Raw genomic sequence first — 24,596 nt, 5'->3', positions numbered from 1 at the left:
GCAGGAGGAACTTGGGGTCCATTGCTGTCTCAAAAACTCAATTTCTCCACCTGTCAACTCAACACAACCTTCCAAACACCTCTCCTCTATTCTTCAATAGCATACAGCTGTCCTTTTTTATTATGGTAAACATTTTCAGTCTATCCTTAATTCAAAATCTTAATTGGTTGGAAACTTCATATCTCCTCTGTCATTAAACCAGCTTCCTCAAGGTTAGGCATTCTGTATGGTCTCCACCAGCTTTTTTCCCCCTCCCAGTTGCTTGCAGACTCCTTATGTTCTTATGTTCTACAGGGGCCTTGTCCCCCCTTATATGGAGTAGGCATCTCATGTATGGGGTTCCACTAACAAAGCCCTTTTGGACAAAGTGGAGTCAAATACTCTTCATCTTAACTGTCCTCCTCATGCTAGCAGTCCCCTACCTCTTAGACTTCACCACAATGCTACCCCTCTTTTTGTCTTCTATCTATATTTTCATCCTGACCACTCTTCTGAACTTGCACCTTCTGAACTGCATGCCTCTACCCCTCCCTCAGTTCTGCTGCACATGACTTTCTACTCTTGCTCATCATTATGCTATTAAAATCCTTTATGCAAGACTTAACCAGCACCTTCATTCTCTCTTTTCAAAGTTTGCAGGATTCAGAAGGAAAGAACTGTTTACATTTCTGGTGCTACACCCATGGGGATGAATACATAACTCATAGCCAGCTCTCTCTGTGCCAGTGGCTGAAATGAAGTCACTGGTCAATTATAGAGTAGAGCTTGGCATAGAACATCTCTTTCTCCTCAAGTTCACACATCTCATTAGGGACGTACACTGCAATAAGAGATATAAAGCCCAGGGTGTGCTTCAACCTCACCAGAATCATACACTCCTCAACCAGTGTAACGCCAACAACAGAGGACTGCAGTCGACTAGAAATAGCTACAGCTACTCCCTTGGAGTAGCTCTGGACTGACCAGTAGTAGGTGTAACCCCCACTACTGATTCCTCCATTGCCAGGTCTCCTTGTCTCAAGAAAGCCCTACTATGGTCATTCTCAACCTCCTTCATCTGACAGATGGGGTTGTCGCTGATCCTCCATGAGTCTCAGGATGTTCCAGACACCCACACAGAGGGTCTGGCTCAACAAGCTTGTGTCTCATCTGCACCACCCTGATGATCCCCAGGAATAGGGGATGGGTGTGATTGGTAGGGCAGGGGTGCTCTCCTTCCTCCCCTCTCAAAACCTGTCTAAGTACCAGCACTGCCATCAAGAAAATATTGAGACTTCCTTTGAACTTGTCCACTGAGCAGCTTGCTATTTCTCTTATTCCCTTGAAGTACATAGAAATTTTTTGGCCCATATGTCCTGGGCTGAATGCAAGCAGGGTCTTAATTTTCCTCAGGGCTTTAGTTGTTAGGGTTGTTCTTCAACACTTGTGGTCTGTTCGTTCACTGTTTGTTGAGGTCAGGCGCCAGGTTCTCCAGAATCTTCCACATGTAGATAGCTCAATACCTGAGCCTTCTCCTTTGTTGAGAGTAGAGGCCTAGTTGTCTCAGACTCTCTCATCCTTCTTATTTATCTGGTGAAGGACCTTTGTACTGCTTCCAGGCTCTGGAAGTTGCCTTTCCTGAGTAGTGACCATAGCTGGCTACGATAATCCAGTGCGAGTTGCACCAAGGTTTTCCAGAGGGTGAGCATTACTTGGGAAGTGAATGTTCTCAGCATCCAGCCAGCCGACCCTCTGGCTACTGTATCCCGGTGTGGTGGAGGAAGGTACCGTCATCACTGAGGTGCACTCCAAGCCATTTAAAATGTAGGTGTGGGCTGATATCTTGACCTCCTTTCATGTACAGCCAGGTTGTCTGTTTGATATTTTGGTCTAGGCCAAACCTTAACATTTCAAACATGTTTCATTGAACTGCATGTCGCTATCTGCCGCCTAAGAATATATTTTGTTGAGGTTTTCCTGCAGCTCTTGGACATCTCCTGCTTAGGTATTGGCACGGTTGACACTAGTGTTATCAGCAAAGGAGGAGAGGAAGGAGTCTTCCATACTCATGTTGATGTCTCCCATGTGAATAAGGAAGAGGATGGGGCCCCAAGCCTGAGCCTTGTGGCACTCCACTGATTACTGGGGCCTCGTCCAATCCATGACCATCTACAGTGACTGTTTGCATTCTACCTGTGAGGAAGTTGTGTAGCCACATCCCTAGCATGCCTTCTACTCTGAAGGATTTGATTTTATGGAGCAGAATGCTGTGGTTGACTTTATCAGAAGCATTGGTGAAATCCAGAAACACAATAATATTCCTGCCTCCTGCCAGGTTCCTCAACAACTATTACTGTAGTGGCACAAGAGTTCAGAGAACCAGGACCTTCCTTTCCTAAATTTATGATGGCTTGCACTGAGGGGACCCTGTTTATCTAGAGACCTAGGTGAGAACCCTTGTCCTTCACAATTTATTCAGACTTTTATGATGTGTGATGTTAGAGCAACATGTCTATAATTTTAAGGTAAGATCTTGTTCCCATTCTTGTATATAGAACTTATCATAGCTTACTTGCAAAGAAATTAAATTTCTGGGATTATTGAGGAAAGGGTAACCCAATAATTTGGAGACTGTTTTATATCTGGGCAATATATTATTCTTTTTTTATCATAAATAGTGTTATTTTCCAGAAATCACTAAATGATTTGACTTTTCTACGTCTGAGCTGTGCCTGTCGCTGCCCCACTCCCACCCATTATCAGTGGCCTGTGTAGTGGACCATCCCCGCTGCCACTCCGTCCTGTCCCACGGTGCGGATTTCCGCCAGCCCACACAGCATGCTGAATAAATTTAAACTAACCTAACTTAACTACCTAACAGAAGGGATTCGTCCCCTCTATCCCCTTAATGTGACCTCGACCCCCCCCCCTTTTATATTCTGGAAATCATTCATTACTAGACTGCATTCAGGGACCAAAATTCACTCCATTATGTAAGTATTGACTTCGCAGGAGGTGGCTACCCCTTCTTCAACATTAGCCGAAATTTCTCCTTTGTCTTGAGGGCAACATCAGGCAAGATGGGTTTAGCCAGGGCCTCTCTTTCGTGCTGGGCGCTAAATAGGGAAGGCAAACTGGTACACCTACGTAGGATAGCACGCTTGTCTTGTGCCCCGGGGAGGCTGACCTCAAGCTAAAGGGCCAATGAGACGGATATAAACATCGAGGCCACGCGCAGCTCAGTGTGTGCCCTCGGCTGTACCCTCGACCCCGCGGCACGTGTTCATATTTATACACCTGAAAAAAAGTCGACGCTTGGGACAGCACGAAATTGTGTATCCGTGAGAGCCGATAACAGCAGTATATGAGAACAAGCAGCATTGAAGACCACGCCATTATATACACGACAGCAGTTTTAGGTACCTGCGTGAACACCAATGAGGGAGAACAGCGTATAGAGAAGTCCATTAATCCCTGTGTCACCCTGAAGGCCCGGAGGTGTCAACAAAGGCCCGCCCAGCTGTAGCCAATCACAGCACCCCCATCAGCTGTAGCCAATCACAGCACGCCTGCCCAGCTGTAGCCAATCACGACGCTTCCCTCAGCCCCATCACCTCCCAGCAGCCAATCAAAACAGAGAGTGCGGAAAAACTCTCCTTCCATTGGCCGTCATGCCCCAGGTAAAGAAAGAAAGTTAATGTAATATATATATGAAATAGTGGAGAATAAGAGTGTAAATAAGGGTAAAAAGTATGTAAATGAGACGAATGGAAGGATAAGAGAGGAAAAATGGTCACATGAAGATGAAGAATAGGGCCACATTCCTTCACTGTGTCTTTATCATCCATCATGCAGGTCGATACTCTGTTTAAGCCACCGAATAGTAATAATGAAGATTTTAAAGGGTTAATTTTGTGATATAAAATGCTAGTATGGGAGTTATTATGTCTGCACTCAGGAATAATGATGCTGTGGATGCAGACTGGCGGACGCTGTTTTTCAGTGTTATCAACTCGGTGACTTTCTTGCTAGATATGGAGGTCCATATAGCGGAAAAAAAAGATGGTGCTACTGAGATTAAATATTTGCTGTCGCTCATTTACCCACAATATCCACTTACATGAAAGAAATATAAAAAGACTAGGAGGAAAAAAAGTAATGAGGGTAAGGTAAGCTAAAAAAAAATGGTGGTAGTCTACTAATTTAATTAAAGTCATCATTTGCTGTACGTACGTCGCACATTTCAAGCGTCCATTTAGGGGAGAGTGGTGATGATTCGGCCACTTTTTTTATATTTTTGGAAAAAAAGGTAAAAAGTAGTGTAATTTTGTTGATCTCAAAATCATCAAATTCATCCTTTAGCTCTTTAGGTTGTTGATATGACGCCCATAACCATTTCCAGTTTTCAGATATAGATGATGAAACAAGTTTGTAAATCATCCGAACCATCCCCACCCGCACGTGTATGGTGATGGTTCGGCCAGGGAGGTGAGTCGATATGGTACGGACACTCGATCGTATATATAACTCGGCATGAATTGATATATTAATATAACTTATTAAGTTTGACTGGCTGATAAACAAGAACCCTATCTATTACAAGACATTTGTATAACCGCAAAAGTATCCTCTCAATATTTATAGGAAAAATGAATTAAAAAGAGAACTATAAGAAATATCTCTAGAATTTTGAAATTATGGCTTCCTTCTCTTCTCACAAGCATAATATCTGAATATAAATCAACCAAATTAACCTTTTTTTATAACTGTTGCAACACCGTATGTATAGCGTTTAAATTGATATAAAATTAATAAAAATAACGAAAAAATAACTCCGAATCATCACTATGAAAAATAAATGGGTGTACACATTCCACTTCTAGCACGAGATCGAGCTGGATGTTCGTGTTATACGGCAGTACCTTCGCCGTGCATCTCTGCGTCACCGACTCACCGTAATAATGTAGGCCTACATATCACTACTTGCTATATTTTTGAAGTGAGAACTTATACAATAGGCCTACACCCTGAAAATATTACATATGAGATGCAAAAATCATAAAATCGGACTTGCATCGAAAAGAACAGCTCTGAGGGCGTGTTTGTTCCGTGGGCCAAGCCTTGGAGGAAGAATGTATTCTTCCTCCAAGGGCCAAGCCAACAAAGTTTTGCACATTCACACAAAATCTCGCGGCACTCAGTCCCATACGTTTTACAATAAATGCGATATCCGGACCATCCCACTGTCCGAATTATCATCGGTTTCCCCTACACGAGAGTAATAGGAAGATGAAGAAAAAATAAAGAAATGAGGGTGAGGTCATGCAGTTGGATTCACGAGGGCCGGATTGGTGAAAAATAAGGGTTTGATGAGTTCATCCATAGTTGTACAATGCCACACTGTGTATTGCATGGGGGTTGGGATGGCAGGTAATTCCTCCCTTCTCCTTAATTTGTTGTAGCCTATAACTGCAACAATAAACCATCAATCAGTCAATCAATCCATGGTTGGGTTGACGTCAGATTCACCAGTTTGATAAAAATGCTGCCTTTAAAAATTAAGGATCTTCTCTTACAAACTAAATAATAAACAGGCCGGAGCCATAAATAGGATGTGCGGGAACAATTTAAAGTAACCTAACCAAACTAACATGAAGTAAGCAAGCAAAGTAAACCCAAAACAAACACATGTTTACATATTAAAAAAGAGTCAAGTAATATGATTGCATGATCAGTTGGCAAGACCGGAAGGCGCAGGGCGAAACTGGCGACACCGAAAATTTGAAATAAATTCCATGCAAACTCCAACCATCGAGTTCTCATTTCCGAGTATCTTGAAGCCAAATATCTCTTTTCGTTTACTTGTCCTGTTTATATATATATATATATATATATATATATATATATATATATATATATATATATATAGTTACTTTTTTTTTTTTTTTTTTTTGGTATTTCGTTGGGGATATACCCCAATAATTAAGGGAGGAAGGCAGTGCATAGGCCGTAAGCAATTTATAATAATATAATATTAATAATAATATAATATAATATTATAGACCGTACGCTGTTTCGGCCGTTTGACAATTCGGCCATTTGCCAGTTTGGACGTTAAGGCAAAAAATAAATAAATAAATAAATAAATAAATGGGCTCATGGGCGAAACGACCGGACCCTTAGCCACTATAAATATAAAAACATGTGTTTGAATTCTTCATTATTATTGTCACAATGATGGCGTACGTAGGATATGTAGTTGCAGCATATATAATTTTTGTCTGAGTAACAAAAAAAAATAAATAATAGCGCGAGGCAATAGTTAGGAAGTAAGAAGTGAGGTTGGCATGTGTCTGACTTCTTCATTATTATAGTCACAGTGATGACGTAGGATGTAGAGATGTGGCCGTGTAACGAAAATAAGAATTATAGCAAAGGGGAAATAGCAAAGTAGGCGACGTTGGCGATGCTGCTGTGTGGGCAGGGAAAGTGACTGTCTGTGTCTCGGGCGGAAGAAAGTGTAAGTTTTCGCTGCGTAATACTCGTGTGCTCGGCGGCGTGCGTGCGTGTGTGTGTGCGTCCGTGGTGCAGTGAGTGTCCTCCTCAGCCTCGCCACTCCACGGCTGTCCCTGGCGGTGAGGCGGGTGCTGGGCCTTGAGGAGCGACCTGCCAACCTTTGTGCTCCTCAGGCCATTATTAATATTATTTTTTGTGTGTGTCTTGTTTCGGGGAGTTTCTCGACGGGTTTCTCCCTCCCTTTCCCCGAGCCGTTTTCACTCTCACTCCTTCGCTTTCGGAATCGCTGGACGGAGGCAGAAAATGCGACGTGGAGTAAGGAATTTTCTGCGTCATTTTGGGTGTTGGACAGGCTGGGGGCGCCTGGCCTGGGGTGACGGGGGGCTGGGGGCGCCAGGCCTGGGGTGACGGGAGCTGCGGGTATTGTATGTGGTATTTTTTTTTTCATTAGTGCCGCTCCCTGGTTTTGGTGTATTTTTCTTCCATTGATAGTTTTTTCAGCTCATTGAGTGTCTCGAGGCCCCATTTGTTGTGCCAGTGAATATTAACCATTATATGGCCAGTGTGATGTAATGTAGAAACTTACATGGGTTGAGAGGGGTGAAACCCCCTTGTAAAGATTACATTCACCTGGTATTTAGTGACCATAATGGGGGGCAAGGGAGGCAAAACCCCCCTTAAGTAAGAGTACCAACATTTCCCAATTATCATAATTATAGTAGGGTTATTTATTTGCACAACAATTGAGACCTCAAAACTCAACTAAACATTACCAAATGGAAGAAAGAAACCACAAATAGCAAGTGGCTGTTAAGGAAATATTTACTTTATTTTTAGTAAAGTGCAAGTAGTGTTTATTATGTATGTGAAGAGAAAGGGCAATACAGGCCAGCCTGTGATGTCCTGCAGCCTCTTACAAGCATAATGAAGGAAGGCTGCATGTAAGGGGGGGAGGGGAGGAGGAAGGCTGTAAGAGATCAGGGAAGGAAGGTTGTAAGTGATGGAGGGAGGAAGGTTGTAAGTGATGGGGGTAGGGAGGGAAGGCCGGGGAGCAGAGGGAGTAAGGGAAGTGTCACTCCTCAGTTACAATTCCATGTGGTTAAGGGAAAGTGAGTTGGCCTTCCACACTCCCTGTATATACAGATTTTCCTTCTGGTGGGTTCATACAGAGTTTTCTTGCCAGCATTGCTTTCCAGTCTTTGTTCCTTGGTTAGTAGCCTTTGTGAGGATTGGCAGCCAGTTAGTAGTGTAATTGGGTCAAGCTAAATAGTCCGCATGTCCTTAAAATAAAGATGAGTTATGATACACAGTTGCATGTTGAAACTTGAAAGTAGCAAAATATTACCTCAGTCTTGCATTGTTTGGTTTACAATTGGTGTAGTGTGAATTAGGTTTGTACAGGTGGTGTGTACAGGCTCATTGTACTATTATATAAGTAGAGGAAAGCTACAGCAAACCTCCAGTGACTATAGAGAAAAAAATTTAAAGCAAAGTAAATCTGATTATCCAAGTGAAGGAATTTAGTCAACCTTGCCATACTTTTATCATTATTGAGTTTATAGATAGATGCATTATAGACCTTATAGATACATACATTATTGAGTTTATGGATAGATACATTAAGGATTTTATTGACAGATATGTTCTTAAGTTATGGATAGGTATGCATTATTGAGTTTATAGATAGATACATTATTATTACTGATAGATAGATAGAAGCAAAAGATGGGCAAACAACTCCTCCCGTGAATAAGTCATTTGGTGATATTATGTAACTGGTAGCTTCATTGTGTTGTATGTGCATATGGGGCTCTGTGAAGTGAAGGCCATGCAGGCTGTGTCCCTAACAAAGACCACTAGTAGCTGATGCACTTACAAGTGTCTCAGTAAGAAAGGTAATGGGCAAGTATTGTGGCCCAGTATCTGAAACGTGATTAATTTAGGCTTATCTAATCCACTGTCTGTTTGGTCCATATTTGTTGTGTCTTCAGCTTCATTACATACATCTCATTAATTGATGGTACAGTTTGTTATATCTTAATTGGTCAAGCTTTAATTTCAAGTAGTTTTCTATGGTAAACTTAATGCCATTTTGTGTGGAGTAACAAATTTTAACTGTACAGTAAACCCTCGATATAACAGACCTGCTTATAACAGATTTTGGATATAACGGACATGGTGAGACGGTCAGAAATCCATGGGGACCGACCATTAATAGTTTTTGAACCAACTGTGCCTGGTAACTACAACAGCGTCTGCTAGCCACCTCGTCCTCTTCCCTTTATCTGCTGTTCCATCCTTCAGTTACTGTAATCTTTTTCAGCTCATCTAATAATATATTTTCCTCCTTGTGGTTTCCATTTAAATGAATAATGTATGTACACCATAAGAAAGTTTTATGCATCAACCCAGGACGTAAATGTTATGGAAAATAGCCAAATGTTTGTGAGTGTCGGTACTGACACAGCTTAAGGGGGTGGAAGGGGTTAAAGTCCCCCCCCCCCCCCCTGCCTTAGTAGATTAGGTTTGGTTTGGTTAGTTTAAATTTATTTAGCACTTGGTGTGGGGCGGCGGAAATACGCAGCGTAAGACGGGACAGGGCGGCGACGGGGGTGGTCCATTATGCGGGCCGGTGTTGTGAGAAATAGCCTACCTCCTCGCAGAAATAAATTGCTCTGCTGTCCACCATGCATGCGCACTGGGGGAATACACAGCAGGAAAAACATAAATTTGCCCACTTCAGATCTTTGTGAGCCGTGAGTGAAATATAGAAACAGTAAGCAAGTTGAACCTCTCTGCAAGAAATTTTGCGGCTGTGGCAACAGGAATGAATTCATTTCATGAACCAAGGTTCCACTGTATATTATTGAAAAATTAGTTTGAATATCTATTACAACAGTTGATTTTCAAGTATTTACGAACTAGAAATGCGCAAGTGTCACATCTATCAAATTGCCCGCTTTGTTGATGGACATGTGAAATGAAACAGACTATTGTAGTAGTACAGGTAACTCTCGATTTACGTGAGTTTGGTTTACGCGTTCTTGAAATAACGCGGGGTCCAAAATCCAAATAAATGTTAAATTTACATGTTTTTTTTCACTTATATGCGATATTTTATGGAGTGGCCACCAGATGTCTCACGCAACTGGACTCACACAGCCACACAGCTGAACTCAGTTCTTCCCGCGCGCCACTTGAACAACAGTACAGTACCCACGCTGCCACGCTACTCAACAATAGGGGTGGGCAGGCACCGGTACTAACGGTACCAGCTATACGGTACGGTACCGGTACCAATACTAGCCAGTCGCTCATGGCGTCCCTCATTTCTTCCTCACACGAGTGAGGCTGAGACTGAGACTGAGTGCTTGAGTGGATATCTCGGTGATATGGATATTCTCTCTCTCTCTCTCTCTCTCTCTCTCTCTCTCTCTCCACGGAATGAAGTGAATAAGCATATTATTCCCACCGTCACTTGTAGATTATGACAGACAACTAGGCAAGACACAATTCACACGGTTCTGGTGACACGCGGCATGCAGCTGTTTGTTGTATGGGTGTGGTTGTGTGGTTTGTAAACAATGCAAATGGCGCCCGGGTGTGAAATAACTCCTCGTACAAGACTCATGTTGTACGATTTCTGATATCATATTTACCCCATTATTCTCACTAATATTAATAACTAATAATGAACACATGGATATTTTTTTTCCAATATGATTTTTTATGAAGCTTGTACTGCTCCTCAGTCATACAGTCTTAAGCCACCTGTGACATCAAGATCAAGATCATTCAAATGGCGCCCAATGGAAAAACGGGATAACAGCAAGGCATGGGCGATCCTCCACCGATTTAATTTTTGCATAGTAGTTATTAGATCGCCCTGTATTCTATGGTAACATATTATGAGACAGCTATGGACTGTGAAGGATTATAAACAATAATAAAGGTTAGTTTGCAGTTGTTATTGGATAAGACGAAAAACAGACCCTTAAAAACACCCCAAAGAAGAAAAAAAATCATTAAAAATTTAAACATTCGGCGTATAATGTGCAGGGCTAAACTTTCAGGCATTTTTTATGTGAAAAAGGTGCGCGCTATACACCGAAAAATACGGTGTTTATTTTTCGACAGAAACCTACCTCTTGTTTGATTTACATTGTTTTTGATTTACGCGACCTCTTCAAGGACGCAATACTCGCGTAAATCGAGAGTTACCTGTAGTAGTAGTATATCATATTCACCATCTCTGTTATTTTTTGGCAAAGTGTGTTGGCAAAGTCTGGAAGGAATTGGATCATCATGGAGTACAAAATAATATCAGTGAACAATGGGGCCTTCAGAGGGGCAGGGAGTGCACACATTAGATTTTAACAGAGAGATGGCTATGAGTTGTGTTGGCTCCCATGACTCTGGTACGAGGAACCCCAACAGTTCTCTCCTGAATTTATAAGATCCATTAGGTTGAGAATTATGGGTTCTTGGTATCAGAGGCCAGAGCTGCACCACTTGACATGTATAGTAATGCCAGAGTGGTAGTTAACCCGGTAGCAGCGACGGGCCAAATTTGTGGCTTTACTGTGTAGCAGCGACGGGCCAAATTTGTGCCATGATTTAACCCCCCAAAAATAGATGATACATAAACTGATCACAAATGCTTTGATATATATTATGAAATGGTTTGTAGGAGTGATGGTTTTTTCTCATTTTTCTCGCTAAGAGGGACCATTAAGAACCATGATCCCTGCTGCTACCGGGTTAAGGAGATTGACTATATTCCCTTATGCTATCATTGGAGGATCCTTCATACTTGCAGAATTTTCTGGATTGTAGATTACAACTTATAAAGTTGTTGTAGCACTCAAGCTTCATGTTAGATAAAGAAGAATCTCAAGATGTAACCATGCTACGTTTCATTGTGAGAAGCTGAAAGACTAGGCATGTGCTCATGAGTGTGCAGTCCTAGTTTCAAATCAGTTCAGTGTGCTTGGCACCCTTGAAGACCCTGTAGAACTGTGGGACACCTTCAAATATGCAACTCTTCAAGCTGCAGAGGAGTGCACTGGAGAATGCCCAAGGTCAAGGAGTAGTTATGCCTCTATAGAGCTCTGTCACATGCAACCTGAGGAAAGACAAAGAAAGATATGTCTTAAGTTTATAAGGCCATTGAGGGTCATAATGCAAATGACTTCTGGATTGTTTGCCAAGCTCTGAAGCTCTGCATTAAGCCTCCCTTTTTGGTGAACAGTAATCAAGGGTCGCTTATATGGCCTTGTTGATACCTGTGCAGAAGGATAAAGACTTGAATCTCATCACTTGTGTTCCCAGTCATACATTATGGCTGTGAGACATGAAGACTAAATAGTAACTTGAAGAGGCAAATTGATTGCCTTTGGTAATAAGTTCATTGCAGAATTATGACCTATTGTGTCATATCGGAGATTACTCTGTCTGACTGAATCAAAGCCTAAGCCTGTGAAAGCCATTTCCAGGCCTAGGGCATATCAGAGGCATTAAAACAGAAATTTGATTTTGTATAAGTGCTTCTGATATATCTCCAACACCACTCAAGAGTGAGCTGCAATTTGCTTGAAATTCCCTGTGGCACATACCTTAATACATTAGGAATATGTATCCAGTAGAGGTCACTCACTGACATGTCTCCTTTAGGTGTTTCGTTAGGTATCATTTCTGTCTGAGCCTCTTATCATTTATATATGGGATGAATGACCTCAAGGTGATAACATTGCCAATGGACATTCTTAATGGAACCAAGGTCAGTAGAATATACAAGGTCTAATCATGACCCCCCCCTCCTCGTGAGAAAGAAAACTGGCACACACAAGGTGGATGACTCAATGGATATCCCTCTCTGGCCTGTCAGCATCCACCAAGTGTGCTGTGCCACATTCAAGTTAATGATTATCTGCAATGCCCCTACACAAGGCAGAAAAGTACCACTTGTTGTCACAGGAGAAAAGAATATAATGTTACTTTCCTTCGTAAAGTTTGGGGCATACGCTAAAGCTGGGGCAGGTAAATTGTGGTAATCTGCATGTTACACTGGCCTTGTGTCTCGGGGTAATGGGTTATTTCCTGCCACAGACTCAAGGGGCAATGTGTCAGAGATGTGCACTGAGGCCATGTACAGCTATAATGTTTGCTCCCAACTTTACTGTTCATACACATGTGGATGTATAAATACAAACTTTTTCAATTTTTCAATGAAGTTTGGTTTGTGGAGTTATATTTAGAAATTCAGTTGTCAGCTTCACTGCTGTGGTGTATGCTTTATAAAGCATAGAGCTTGTATAGTGTATAGGTTGGAGTTCCTTTATATACCTGTCAAATATAATGAATTTTTCATTGCAGGCTGAGAATGACATGATGGATCCCACAGTGGCTAAACTGGTGGAGCAGTGGAACACCCTCCACAAGGAGGGGCGTTTCTCTGCCCTCGATATCAGAGAATACTGGCGCATTCAAGTTCCTGAAATTTATTCCCCTACGGTATGTGATGGAAATGTTTTTGTAACTCTTGCTCTCAATGCTTGAAAAATGCAGTATTATTTTGTTGTGGATGCTATTAATTATTTGGGGTTCATATCTGAATTTTTTAAATTATTCATCTGCAGAAATCATATATTTATAATAAATTTTGCCATGGGAGATATAATGATAATCTGTGTAATGTCAAGTGAGACCCAAATATGCCAGAGTCTGCTGGTAATGGTGTGAGCGCCATTTCTTTGAGGAAGTAAAGTTGTTACAAGTTAGTGGTATCTCATGCCAGAGTATTTATAAATCTTCCATCATCCTGTATGACAATTTCCAAAAGAGGGGAATTTTAATTCTTGTTTTTTTCTTTCTAGCCAAATTGTAATTGTTTAAGAATAATGTTTGATGAAGAGCTGGCACAGAAGATGCTATTTGATCCTCTGGAGAGGTTCATGTGTGGAGGAGATCCAACTCAGGTGTACCAGGTGTGTAGTTGTTGACTCTTGTTCTACTTGTGCCCCCTAAAAAGAAAGTGGAAAATGTTTTTTTATTGATGAAAATTTTGGTGCTTCTTTTACACCACTTTTTTTTTTTTCATTGAAACAGGTACTGGATAAACATTTCAAATGGAAGTTAGATAAAATAATGGACAGGGATGGCAGGTGGTGAATAGTTGCTTCTAAGGATGTCTTGTAGGCTGACTGGTCTCTTGTAGACTCCTCCTATCCTCCTGTGTTCTCATAAGAAATATAAAATTACTCTTGCTTTCCCCAGATGGTTAAACAACTAGATAATCCTCCTTCCCTGTGTGGCCGAGTGTTCAAGAATGGGGACCCCACTTATGGTTGCCGTGACTGTGGCATGGACCCCACCTGCGTCCTCTGTGCAGACTGCTTTAAGAATTCTGCTCACAGCAAACACAGGTAATGAGCAGACCACTAAGCTGTCATGTAGTGCTTTGCCATGTGAATTTAGTGTCTTCTTTATGGCAAAGTTCAGTGTCTTGTTTATGGCTGTTTGGCTATTATTGAAAGAAAAGTTGGCTTTTTTTTTTTTTTTTTTTAAATCCAGTGCCATTGACTTTCTTCACTGTTCTTGTATACAACCTTTCATCTTTTGAATATGAAGATGGCATCTCTCCTCCCTTTGCTCTGTTTACTCTTCATGATTTTTATATCCATACCTCATTTCTTGCCCTGGTGACTGTTGCACCCCACACATATTCTGTATGACATTAATTTTCATTGTGTTCACCTTTAGTCTTGCTCATACCTAACAGCCATGTCTATTCTATTGTATATGCACCCTGTAAGTAACAAGTTTCCATAAAAAAATCTTGTTCATTGCATGCTCTGTCAACTGGATTTTTTTTTTTTTTTTTCTCTCTCTCTCCAAGTATAGCACTGGAAAGCTATTCCTTATTAGGGGTCTGATGGTCGGCCTGAACCCGTCATGGCACAGGCAATTTTTTGTAGTGGCGCCATTTTTCTTGGCTCAGGCTGCCCCCAGAGCTCATTCTTGATTTCACTTGGACATCTTCTAGCATCTGAATTGATAGGTGGTCTTCAGGACAACATGTGGGTAGTCTTAGGCCACTTGGCGGTGACTGAAAAATCCCAGGTGGTTGCGGATTCGAACCCGAATTATCCACAGTTTGGCGAATGCAGGGCTGGCACGCTTACCACTCAGCCACAGCCTCCCAATAACCACATAAATGTATATCAACCATGATCTTTCACGCTTGACAGGTACAAGATCAGCACTTCCTCTGGTGGCGGCTATTGCGACTGTGGTGACCGGGAAGCGTGGAAAACTGATGTCTTCTGTGATATTCATGTTAAGGGCCAAATGGCACAGCAGTCCCAAAACCCTCTAGAAAAGATACCCCCTGATATGGTAAGATCTTGCAGCTGACATGGACTTCATATCATCAATGTTATTTTTATTTGCACATTGATTCACTGAGTATACAGGGAGACTTCTTTGGAAATAGATATTTAGAAAGAGATGAGGTGAGTAAAATGATTGAAGGTGGGCAAAGTACTTGGACCAGATAAAACATAGATATGCTGAAGGTAAGGAGATGAAATAAGGGTGTGGATACTAATAATGCAGCAGTCCCAGTCTAGAAAGGGAAAGAGAGTTAAAACAAATGGAGTGGATGCAAGGGTCTAAGTATAATCATAGTGTTTGGGAAGGCATATGGAAGAGCTTGCATGGAAGGGTTGGGTGGAGTTACTGCAAGGGAACAAAGAAAGGGGAAATAGATGCACTGATCAGTATTTTGCCATTAGAATTGTAGCAAGAAAAGTATTTAGTGAAGGGTTGAAAGCCACATGCAGCCACGTTCACAAATATGAAGTAAATAAATTCAAGTTCGACAGGGGAGTATTTGATTGTGTTTTTAAAGACTTTTGATGTGATGAGACACTTGCATGTAACAATTTTTTTTACCTTGAAGTAAGATCCTACATGCAAGTGGACAGAAACACCTGTGAAAACTTTGGAATAAGCTTAAGAGTGACCTAGAGGTATAATCTTCCTTTGGCCCTTTAGTATTTACCTGACTGGGTGTACAAGAGAAATGAAAGGCTAATAAGAGCAAGTAAATGATGAATGTTTTTGGTAATTGTGATATGGAAAAGAGGCAAAGGTGTGTGGGATAATGGGATGGATGAAAGGTATTGAGCCTGTAGGCATATGGGAGGCTGATATTGTAAAAAGGAAGCATATGAGTGGGAAAAAGGTTGTGTCCAATAAAGAACAGGGTGTCAGAGCTGTTTTTTATTTTTTATTTTTCTTATATAGATAACTGCATTGCTTTACATAGTCTATTTTATTCATGTTTCTAATTGGGCATATTTATTGCAAGTCTTGGTGTTCTGTATCCTCATGACAGTATTTTCACCAAGACAACCCTGAGTAATGCTTTGTTATCGTGTTTTACCAGGTTGACAGGATCCATCTCATATTTGACTGCATCCTCCCCTACGCCAAGGAGCTACTCACGTATGAGGAAGGGTTCTCTATTCCCAAAGACTTAGAGATCCGAGAGTCAGACCGAGAGCCCACCAACCTCTCCTGTCTCTATGATATTAAAGACACTTATGTTACCATGCTCTACAATGATGAGACTCACACATATGACCAGGTGAGGGCTACTTCATGTATGTAAACTTTGAGGTGTATTGTGACCATCATACAGTTTTGGGAGACTACAGCCCATATTGTTAAACATCGTAGGCTCCCACTACAACTATTTCCCTAGGCCACAGGAAAGATTAAATGGGTTTTCATGTGTGATTTTCCCATTTAAGATGCAAAAGTCGTGTAAAAGTTTCACAAGGATCACAAAACTGTCCATGAAAATCCCAGAAACTTCTACGAGAGGCTTTTCAAACAGGTGAACTGAGGTACCAATACATTTAAAAATAAGGGCTTACATATTGCATGAAAAGTTTATTTCAGTCACTCTAATTATTTTTAGTTTTTGCGTAGTAGATCACGAAAGTATTGGTTTGATTCACAGGTAATTGCCACCCTTGAGCGAGCAATAGAATGCACCCAAAAGGATGCCGTTGCCTTTGCCACAAGTATAGACAGGGAGGGGCGGTGCATTGTCAAGTGCTCCACCTTCCAGCAGTGTTCCCAGACAAAGAACATGATGGAGAAGCAAACATCAAGAGGTGGTGGAAGGCCTCTTAAAGTACAGGCAAGTATTATGTCTTACATGTAATTTCAGCTCTGCACCCTTCACTTCCATGCCATACTTGTATTCAATCTTTCACTGCATAGATTTGTATTTGTCCCCTTCTGATATTCCATACATCATATTTTTTTCACAAGTCCTTATCATAATTTCTATTCTCCACTCCCTTAGTAAAGTCAATTCACATTAGTATTTGCCACGATATCTTGAGTTGATAATGAAACTGCCTACCCTTTATGATCAGGTGAAGAGGATGGAAATATGGAAGATTATTTTAAAAGAGGTCATCCCTGTTGTGACATTCATTCATGTTCATTTACCTGTGAGATTTCCTTCTTTTGCAATAGGTGTAATTATAACTCTCATAATACCTTTTTCAGTCACATAGACTCAGTGATACACACAGGATTGTAATAACTGAGTTTTCTTACAGGTGATGGAAACTTACATCATTGCGCATCAGATCTTTGCTTCACGGTTACTCACTTGGCTCCACAACATCCTGGAATCTGCTCAGACCTTCAGGCTGATCTTCAGTGACATAATCAACAAGGTGTGGAAAGAGATTTATGTTGGTACAGGCTTATGCTGTGGCCCTGATGAGCAGTAATAACTTTTTTTCTATTATCTTTATGATTTACATGCACTGAGAGTTTTCAGATCATAACAGCTATTACAAAACAACATTAAACAATTACATGATTGTGTTTTAGGATGGAGGGAACATTGTGGAGAGCATCATTTGGACTGACACTAAGATGTGGAAGACAGCTCGTGTCCAGTGGCATCGTCTCTTCATCTCAGGGATGCTCATGGACCAGGAGAGCAAGAAGATGTTTGCCAGGGTACAGTGCTTTTCATTTACAGTTCTCAAACAATTGTCATCTGTCATCATCATCCTCATTTCATGCTAAAATTGAAAAAAACTAAATTACTTTGAAAAAATTATTTGTTCATCTCTTGAGCTAATGGCATGATTACTGTGTTAGGCTAGCCATCTTATCCCTGGGCCCTAGGCTGGCCTATCACTCATGCCTCTGATGTTAAGCTCAGCACACTGTGCAGATCTTTCTTGTAGAATCTGCATTATTCAAGAGAACTGAGAAAATATTGACATGCCTTAATTGTGGTTTGAGACCAGGTGGGCTTAGTAATTTTTTTTTAAATATTCCACATAATCAAGGGATGCTGATTTAAACAATTAAGAAGTAAAGACCAATAAAGAAAAAATCTTTGTAGATAGGAAAATAACTAAGCCTCCTTTTCTGTCAGACCTTCACTAAGCACTACAGCAAAATGATGAAGGACTTCATCCTGGACGACCACGACCATGCAGTATCAGTGGCCTCGCTGGGTGTGCAGCTTTTCACTATGCCCACCATTGCCCACATGCTGGTGGCTGAGGAAGATGTGCTGGCCCGCCTCCTCAACACCTTCCTGTCAGAGTGTGACAAGAAGCTCAGGGACAGTAAGTGTTCTTTATCCCTTACTTTCTTTAAAAGAAAAAATCCAAAGTGCAAAAAGATGCTTGTTAGTCCACAAGGTAACATATTTAGGGAGTTTGTGGATTCTCATGGTGTGCCTTTTGACAATAGGCTTATATTGTTTTATTGCATTACATGAAGTTAAGGTTAGGGGTAGGGTCTTCACCTCAACTGCTTCTAACCAGGACACATGGCAGGATATGTCCAAGTTCTCTTTGGGGCCTGGGTTAGTTGTTGTCACATGATGATGAAGAATTATGTCATTATGTAGCTGCAGCATTGCTCATCTGGTCTTTTTTCCTCTGCTGCACAGATAAGCTCGCTCTTGAGCACCGCAGCTCCAACACTCCCTCCTTCAGGCGCATCCAGTACATCCTCTATGACCTCAAGTATCTATTAGGAGTGAAACCTGAAGTGTGGACGGATGACCTACGGAAGGGGTTCCTCCACGGGTACAGCCTCCTCCTGCGCCTCTTGGGAATGATGCAGGTGAAGGGTTGAACATAAGCTAAAGCAACTTCATATATAAAGTCAGTCATGCATAGTACTTCTAATGTTTTCCTGACATTCAGTTATACCCTTGTAGATTCATACACAGTTGGGACTTTGATTTTCTTACTATGGTAAAATGCCATCCACAGAATTTAAGCGGTTAGTGTATATTGATTAGAAGTATGCTGAAACTGGCTTTTCCATGGCTATCCTCTTCAGGAATTTGCAAAGATGGCATCAGAAATAGAAAGTTATAAAATTTAGTTGTGCTACTTGTGATGCTTGTTTGCTCACTAAATCATATAACTCCAAACGTGTTTTCTTCATGGCATGGATGTATAGAATTGTTGCTCTCTGTCTCTTAATGACGTGTTTTCCTACAGGGCATGGATCCAATGGTGCGGCAGGTGGGCACACACATGGAATATGAGCCAGAGTGGGAGTCTGCCTTCAATCTCCACATCAAGTTGGCATCAGTCATCCCCTTGGTAGTGGACTGGGCGGCCTCTGACCGTATCGTGCTTCTTAAAGCTTATCGGTAATAGCCTCACTCTTAATGCTGATCAATAATAGCTTCACTTTCATTGTTATGTACTTTCTAAAGCATATTGGTAATAGTCCCACTTTCATTTGTTGTATATATTCTCCAGTATTTTGTGCATTATCAGTTTCTCACCTCTTGGTGACCCAACTAGCTCAGTGTGTTATATTAAATCACCTCCAATACTCGGCATTTCATCATTTTCTTCATATTTATCCACAAAATAAACCTGTACACTTTTCAGTCCCTCACCATTCATTCTGTTTATCATGGTTAGTATGTTTCAGGTAATTTGTCTTCCCTGTTTGCATCCTCAGCCCTTGGCACATATTTGTATTGGAACAGATATTCTGTTAGTCAGCCCATTTTCATTTTCTCTTTATTTTCCTTCACCCTGTATGATTAAAAGATGTTTAAATGATATGCCTATCTCAGAATGCTAATGAAGGCGCTGGGAGAGCTTGGAAACGAGGCCAGCCGGAGAAGATATGTCCGAGAGCTGCTCGACTACTCGGTGTCATGTATCGAGTATGATGTGTCGTCAGCCCCTGTGTCAATCCATCTGCCTCTGTCCCGTCTCGTGGCAGCCCTCACACTCCACTTAGACAGATATGACCTCAACTACAATTCCCCCGAATTCCTTGTTAAAGGAAAACCTACTCCAGAGGAACTAATGGAACCTGTCCTGAGGACTGAAGTCATGATAGCACAGGTGAAACTTGAGAGTTCATTAATTGTACTGTGCTGAGTAATCTTTTTTCTCAGGTTGATAATTTTGTAGCTGTTGTTGCATTCCTCTGGTTGTTGTAACCTGCTCCCCATTTTGAACAAGGCTCTCCCCTTGCCCACAGGTTCATGCTGGGATGTGGCGCCGCAACGGGTTTTCTCTCATCAACCAGATCTACTTCTACCACAATGTGCGGTGTAGACAGGAGATGTTGGACAGGGATGTGATGCTCCTGCAGATTGTGGCAACCCTCATCGACTCCAATGAATTTCTGGTTCACATCCTTAACCGATTCAACCTCATGAACTGGGCACGAGAGGACTATGAGGTTAACTACTACAAGGTGGTTCTATTTAATGAAATGGGATTGTATATCCAAACCATTTTATATTTCTAAGTATTGTTATTCTATGTAATTCTCTCTCTCTCTCTCTCTCAACATCCACATATTGCACTTCGAGTGAGATTAATGACATTCAAAGTCTCATTCAAAGATTTAGGACCTTCCTATCATTATAATCACTATTATTATTAACAGTGACCCATGAAATGAGTTTAGATTACTCCTGTTGATGCAACAATGATTCCTATTACCTTGGCTAAAATAGAAAAAGCAATGATAGGAAGGGGTTTGTGTGTGTCTGTGTGTGTGTGTTAGTGAAATGGAAAATCTAATTTTAGCATTGTTTTTTTATTCATACAGAGCAATGATGAGGACAACATGAGACAGACAGTCGTTCTGGTGGAGGAGTATCTGCAGCTGGTCATGACTTTAGTCGCTGAACGCTACACCCCCGGCATTGGCCAAGTGGATGACGAGGATAGGATTAAGAAAGAGATAATCCAGCTTCTCTGTATTGAGCCCATGCCTCACTCAGTGCTCAACAAGGCTCTTCCTGAGGGGCCAAACCATGAGACAGGCATGGAAAAGGTATTATTATAATTTTTGTCATTCATATTGTGGCACTTTTTGGAGAGGGACAATTTATTATTATGTATCTTCCCTTTGAAAATGTGCCTTTAACTGAAAGCATTAGCTATAAAAGAAAAATAATTTGCAATATTATTATTTGCAGGTTATTGATGAAGTCGCAGATTTCAAGAAATCGTCCGGCAACACTAAAGGCTACTTTGAACTAAAGCCAAAATATTATTCCCATTACAATCTTTTCTTCTATCACTACACACGGGAGGAGCAGAGCAAGTCAGAGGTATGACCTAGGTGCTATGTTGGAATGTCAGGCAAGGTAGAATTCTTCACTATGTGTCATCTAATGTCTGATTAAATAAAGTTAATTTTGAGGTATACACATAAGATTCCCATATTTCGAATCTCAGTATAGCATTAATATTATTATTTATTTTTTCATAGGAAAATGCACAAATGTAAGTTCATAGAGGGATAGCTCTCTGGAAATATGCATTGTGTGTTTAACCTATCTGCAGGCCTCATGTCATGTATGCTTATTTTGTGTTTGTGTCAATGGAAATAGCTGAAAATGTGTTGCTCACCAGGTTGGGCAGCGACTGAGAAAGAAGGCAGCTCTGGAAGAAGAGTGCTGCCCTCCCCCGATCCCTCCACCTTTCACTGTCCCCTTCACCATGATAGTCAACATTCTACAGTGTGATGTCTTCCTCCACATCATCAAGACAGTTCTAAAGAGGTTGGTATTACTAGCAAAAATTAATATATATTAGACATTATTTATTTATTATTTTTCCAAACATTTATGCCTTCCCTGTCTGCAAGGTGACACATTCTTACTTCAGTTACTCACATATATCAACTGTTATTATTTCTGTTGTTTCTTTCAATGAAAGTGCTCTGTTGTTCAGTCTTTATTATCATCTGTTCTCCATAGATTATATCAGAAGTGTTGGAATACTCCTTTACTGATCTATTGCTATTTTTTCTTCAGGATGAGTGAAACGAAAGCCCAGAGTGTAAGTGAATCTCAGCTTCAGAAGGTGCTCCACCTCATAGGCTACGCACTACACGAGGAGGAGCGCTACCACCACAACAACGACCCCTACTTCCACTTCACACGGCGTGCCCAGAAGATCAACCTTCTCAGTCTGCTGGGACGCCTGGTGGGGCTCCACCGAACAACAACACACAGAGATCTTTTGGCATGGACCATCAGAAAGTAAGAATGGGATTGTGAGAGTGAGGTTTGAAATAAGGCTTTGATAAGTGAAGTGGTTGTGTTCATTGTTTAAATAGTCAGTTATTTTGGAGTTCTTGTCTTCTCTATTTTGTAATGTTAATTTTCCTGTAGTCACAGATTTCCTATCAATTCTTAGTATGTGGGTTTGATTAGTGTGAATTTACCCATGTCATCCTTTTTCTCAGGTACCATGCTGTTGTTAACCTGTCAAGTGACTCGACTAAACCAAGTCAAGCATCTGAAGCAGTGTTGGCCTCCACCTCCTCTTCTGACACTGCTACAGCCTCAGCAGAGAAGAAGAAAAAAGCTGACATTGCTGCCCAGAGGAAAGCTCGCATCATGGCAAAGATGGCCTCTATGCAGCAGAACTTCATCAAAACCAATGAAACATTCTTCAAAGTAAGTTAATTGACTATTCAAAGAAAGATAGCTCATTTGAAAGTTAGAGACTGGGGGATAATGATGTTTGTGACAGCAGAAACTCCTTCTATGCTTACTGTGGGGCTTTAAACTCCAATGTACCTTCCTTATTCTGATTTTGATACACTTTACAGGAGCATCCTTGCCTTCCCAATATATGTTGAACCACCTTAAATTTCTGTGCTCCTTCCTCTTAACTTTCCAGCATGTCAGATCCTGTATGGTCAGAATCTTTATTGTTTCCAAAAGTAAAGTGAAGTAGCATTTGACATTAAAGAATGCCTGATGCCATGATATTGGTGAATGGTAACTAACTCTTTATTGTTTACTATCAATTGAGTTAGTAGCACATCATATTTTTTATTTATTTTTTTATTTTCAGGAAACACCATCAACTGAGCAGCCAGCAGATGTCCCTGATCCAGTGCCAATGGAACTAACTGAGCAGCTGCCTGAAGACATGATAGCCATTGGGCCTCGCCAAACACTGACATCCCCACAGGAAGTCTCGTAAGTATTCAGTGATTGTGCACATTTTGTTATACACCTGTAGATTAGGAGTCTGCAGGAGGCTTGTTAGGCCAAATAGGACAGTTCATGTAAATCTATTACTTCCTTCCCTGTTAACCCTATGAAAGAATAAATCCAACTTTCCTTTTAGACTTTGAAATACATTTACATAAAGTACAAACCTGTTAAGATTGCTCCTTTCATTTACCATCCTATTGTTGAAATAATCCTTGTCCATCCATCTCAAACCTTTATCTATCTACCTACTACTCATTGCTATCTAACTTATCTTTTGATTAAACACTTCAACAGTATCTTAGGAACATGAATCGTATCTGAATCTTTTGATGTTTTACTTTTTGACAGTTGCATCATGTTAATTAAAATGTGCTTTACATTCCAACAGGTATACTTGCATCTTGTGCCATCAAGAGGACCGCTTGTGTCGTGGTGATAGCAGTCGGGGTCGCCCCATGGTCCTGGGAGCTCTCATTCAGAAATCTACTGTACTCTCCCACAACCGATCCCGTCACCTTGACCAGCCTGAGACCCACGACACCCTCTTCCTACCAAGCGACCTTCACTGGGGTGCCCACACCTCTTCATGTGGCCATGCCATGCATGCCCAGTGCTGGCAAAAATACTATGAGGATGTTCTATCCAAAGAGAGGCGGAGACCCTATCGGTGAGTACAATCAGTACATTTCCATCTGCTTATTTATTTCATGTCCTCAGTTAAATTGCTTTCACAAGAAGTTTTCCGAGTTTTCAGTCTTTTCTGATTCTATTCCATAAACATTCTCCTGCCCATTTCCTCACTCTTCCTTACTCACATCCTTGAACATGTGCCTACATTTAGGGGGCACTACTCTCATTTCCATCATAACTGCCATATTTACAATAACACCCCTTCTGTTTTCCCTGTAACACCTCTGAGGTGTTGTGGTTATAATATTTACTTACCTAGTTGTTGTTTACAAGATTTGAGGTAAGCTCATGTTTTCCTGACTCCATATATGCTTTTGTCCAACTTTGCCTTGAATTCATGAATGTTATTAACTCTAGTTACCTGTGTCCAGATTATTCCAAGTATCAATGATTCTTTTGGGAAAGACAAATTTCTGTGCATCCGTTTTGCATATTACGCATAACTACAAATGCACCAGCCTTGTTTAAAACCAAGATGAGGGCTGTTGTTTCATAGCCATCCCACCTTGATTTAGTTTTCCGAGGCTTGAGCATGATGCATTTTACAGGTAATTCATGAATTGATTCACATTAAAGTATTAATCACTTGCAGGCAAAGGTACCAAAAGCACAAATTAATGGAGAAATGTAGCAATAGTCATCATTCAATAATTGATTTGTTATCAGTGACACTAATAACCACAGAACCAGGATGGTGAATTCAGAAAAAGTTGTGTAATCATTCTTACATATTCATCCTGAAGAAAGGCTTGTTAGTGCATTCAAGATACAGGTAACTCTCAATTTACGCGAGTATTGTGTCCTTGAAGAGGTCGCGTAAATCAAAGACAACGTAAATCAA

At 41.0% G+C, this 24,596-nt stretch overlaps 2 protein-coding genes across 6 annotated transcripts in view; both read left to right on the top strand.

The window, feature by feature from the left end:
* The first annotated feature begins 1,438 nt into the window (after nt 1–1,438).
* LOC127004091 (endoribonuclease Dicer-like) overlaps nt 1,439–24,596 on the top strand; it is a 109,055-nt gene continuing 85,897 nt past the window's right edge. Inside the window, exon 1 of the mRNA XM_050871436.1 lies at nt 1,439–1,443. The gene's annotated coding sequence lies outside the window, so the exon portion shown is untranslated. The remainder of the gene's footprint in view (nt 1,444–24,596) is intronic.
* LOC127004090 (E3 ubiquitin-protein ligase UBR2-like) overlaps nt 6,357–24,596 on the top strand; it is a 45,115-nt gene continuing 26,875 nt past the window's right edge. Inside the window, exons 1-21 of one of the 5 annotated variants that reach the window (XM_050871425.1) lie at nt 6,357–6,499; nt 12,871–13,008; nt 13,371–13,481; nt 13,771–13,919; nt 14,745–14,892; nt 15,947–16,147; nt 16,526–16,708; nt 17,139–17,258; nt 17,419–17,550; nt 17,978–18,173; nt 18,503–18,678; nt 19,065–19,219; nt 19,658–19,934; nt 20,074–20,292; nt 20,653–20,880; nt 21,026–21,160; nt 21,465–21,613; nt 21,869–22,096; nt 22,303–22,516; nt 22,920–23,047; nt 23,454–23,732. In XM_050871425.1, coding sequence (XP_050727382.1) covers nt 12,883–13,008; nt 13,371–13,481; nt 13,771–13,919; nt 14,745–14,892; nt 15,947–16,147; nt 16,526–16,708; nt 17,139–17,258; nt 17,419–17,550; nt 17,978–18,173; nt 18,503–18,678; nt 19,065–19,219; nt 19,658–19,934; nt 20,074–20,292; nt 20,653–20,880; nt 21,026–21,160; nt 21,465–21,613; nt 21,869–22,096; nt 22,303–22,516; nt 22,920–23,047; nt 23,454–23,732 — 3,554 coding nt within the window. In that variant the 5' untranslated portion in view covers nt 6,357–6,499; nt 12,871–12,882. Of the gene's footprint in view, nt 6,615–6,661; nt 6,811–12,870; nt 13,009–13,370; nt 13,482–13,770; nt 13,920–14,744; nt 14,893–15,946; nt 16,148–16,525; nt 16,709–17,138; nt 17,259–17,418; nt 17,551–17,977; nt 18,174–18,502; nt 18,679–19,064; nt 19,220–19,657; nt 19,935–20,073; nt 20,293–20,652; nt 20,881–21,025; nt 21,161–21,464; nt 21,614–21,868; nt 22,097–22,302; nt 22,517–22,919; nt 23,048–23,453; nt 23,733–24,596 lie in introns of those variants that run through there. The other 4 variants (XM_050871424.1, XM_050871422.1, XM_050871423.1 and 1 more) reach the window with 4 other exon arrangements.

Source organism: Eriocheir sinensis, chromosome 27 (genome assembly GCF_024679095.1).
Source record: "Eriocheir sinensis breed Jianghai 21 chromosome 27, ASM2467909v1, whole genome shotgun sequence".
NCBI lineage: Eukaryota > Metazoa > Arthropoda > Malacostraca > Decapoda > Varunidae > Eriocheir > Eriocheir sinensis.
This window is presented reverse-complemented; position numbering and strand designations above follow the sequence as displayed.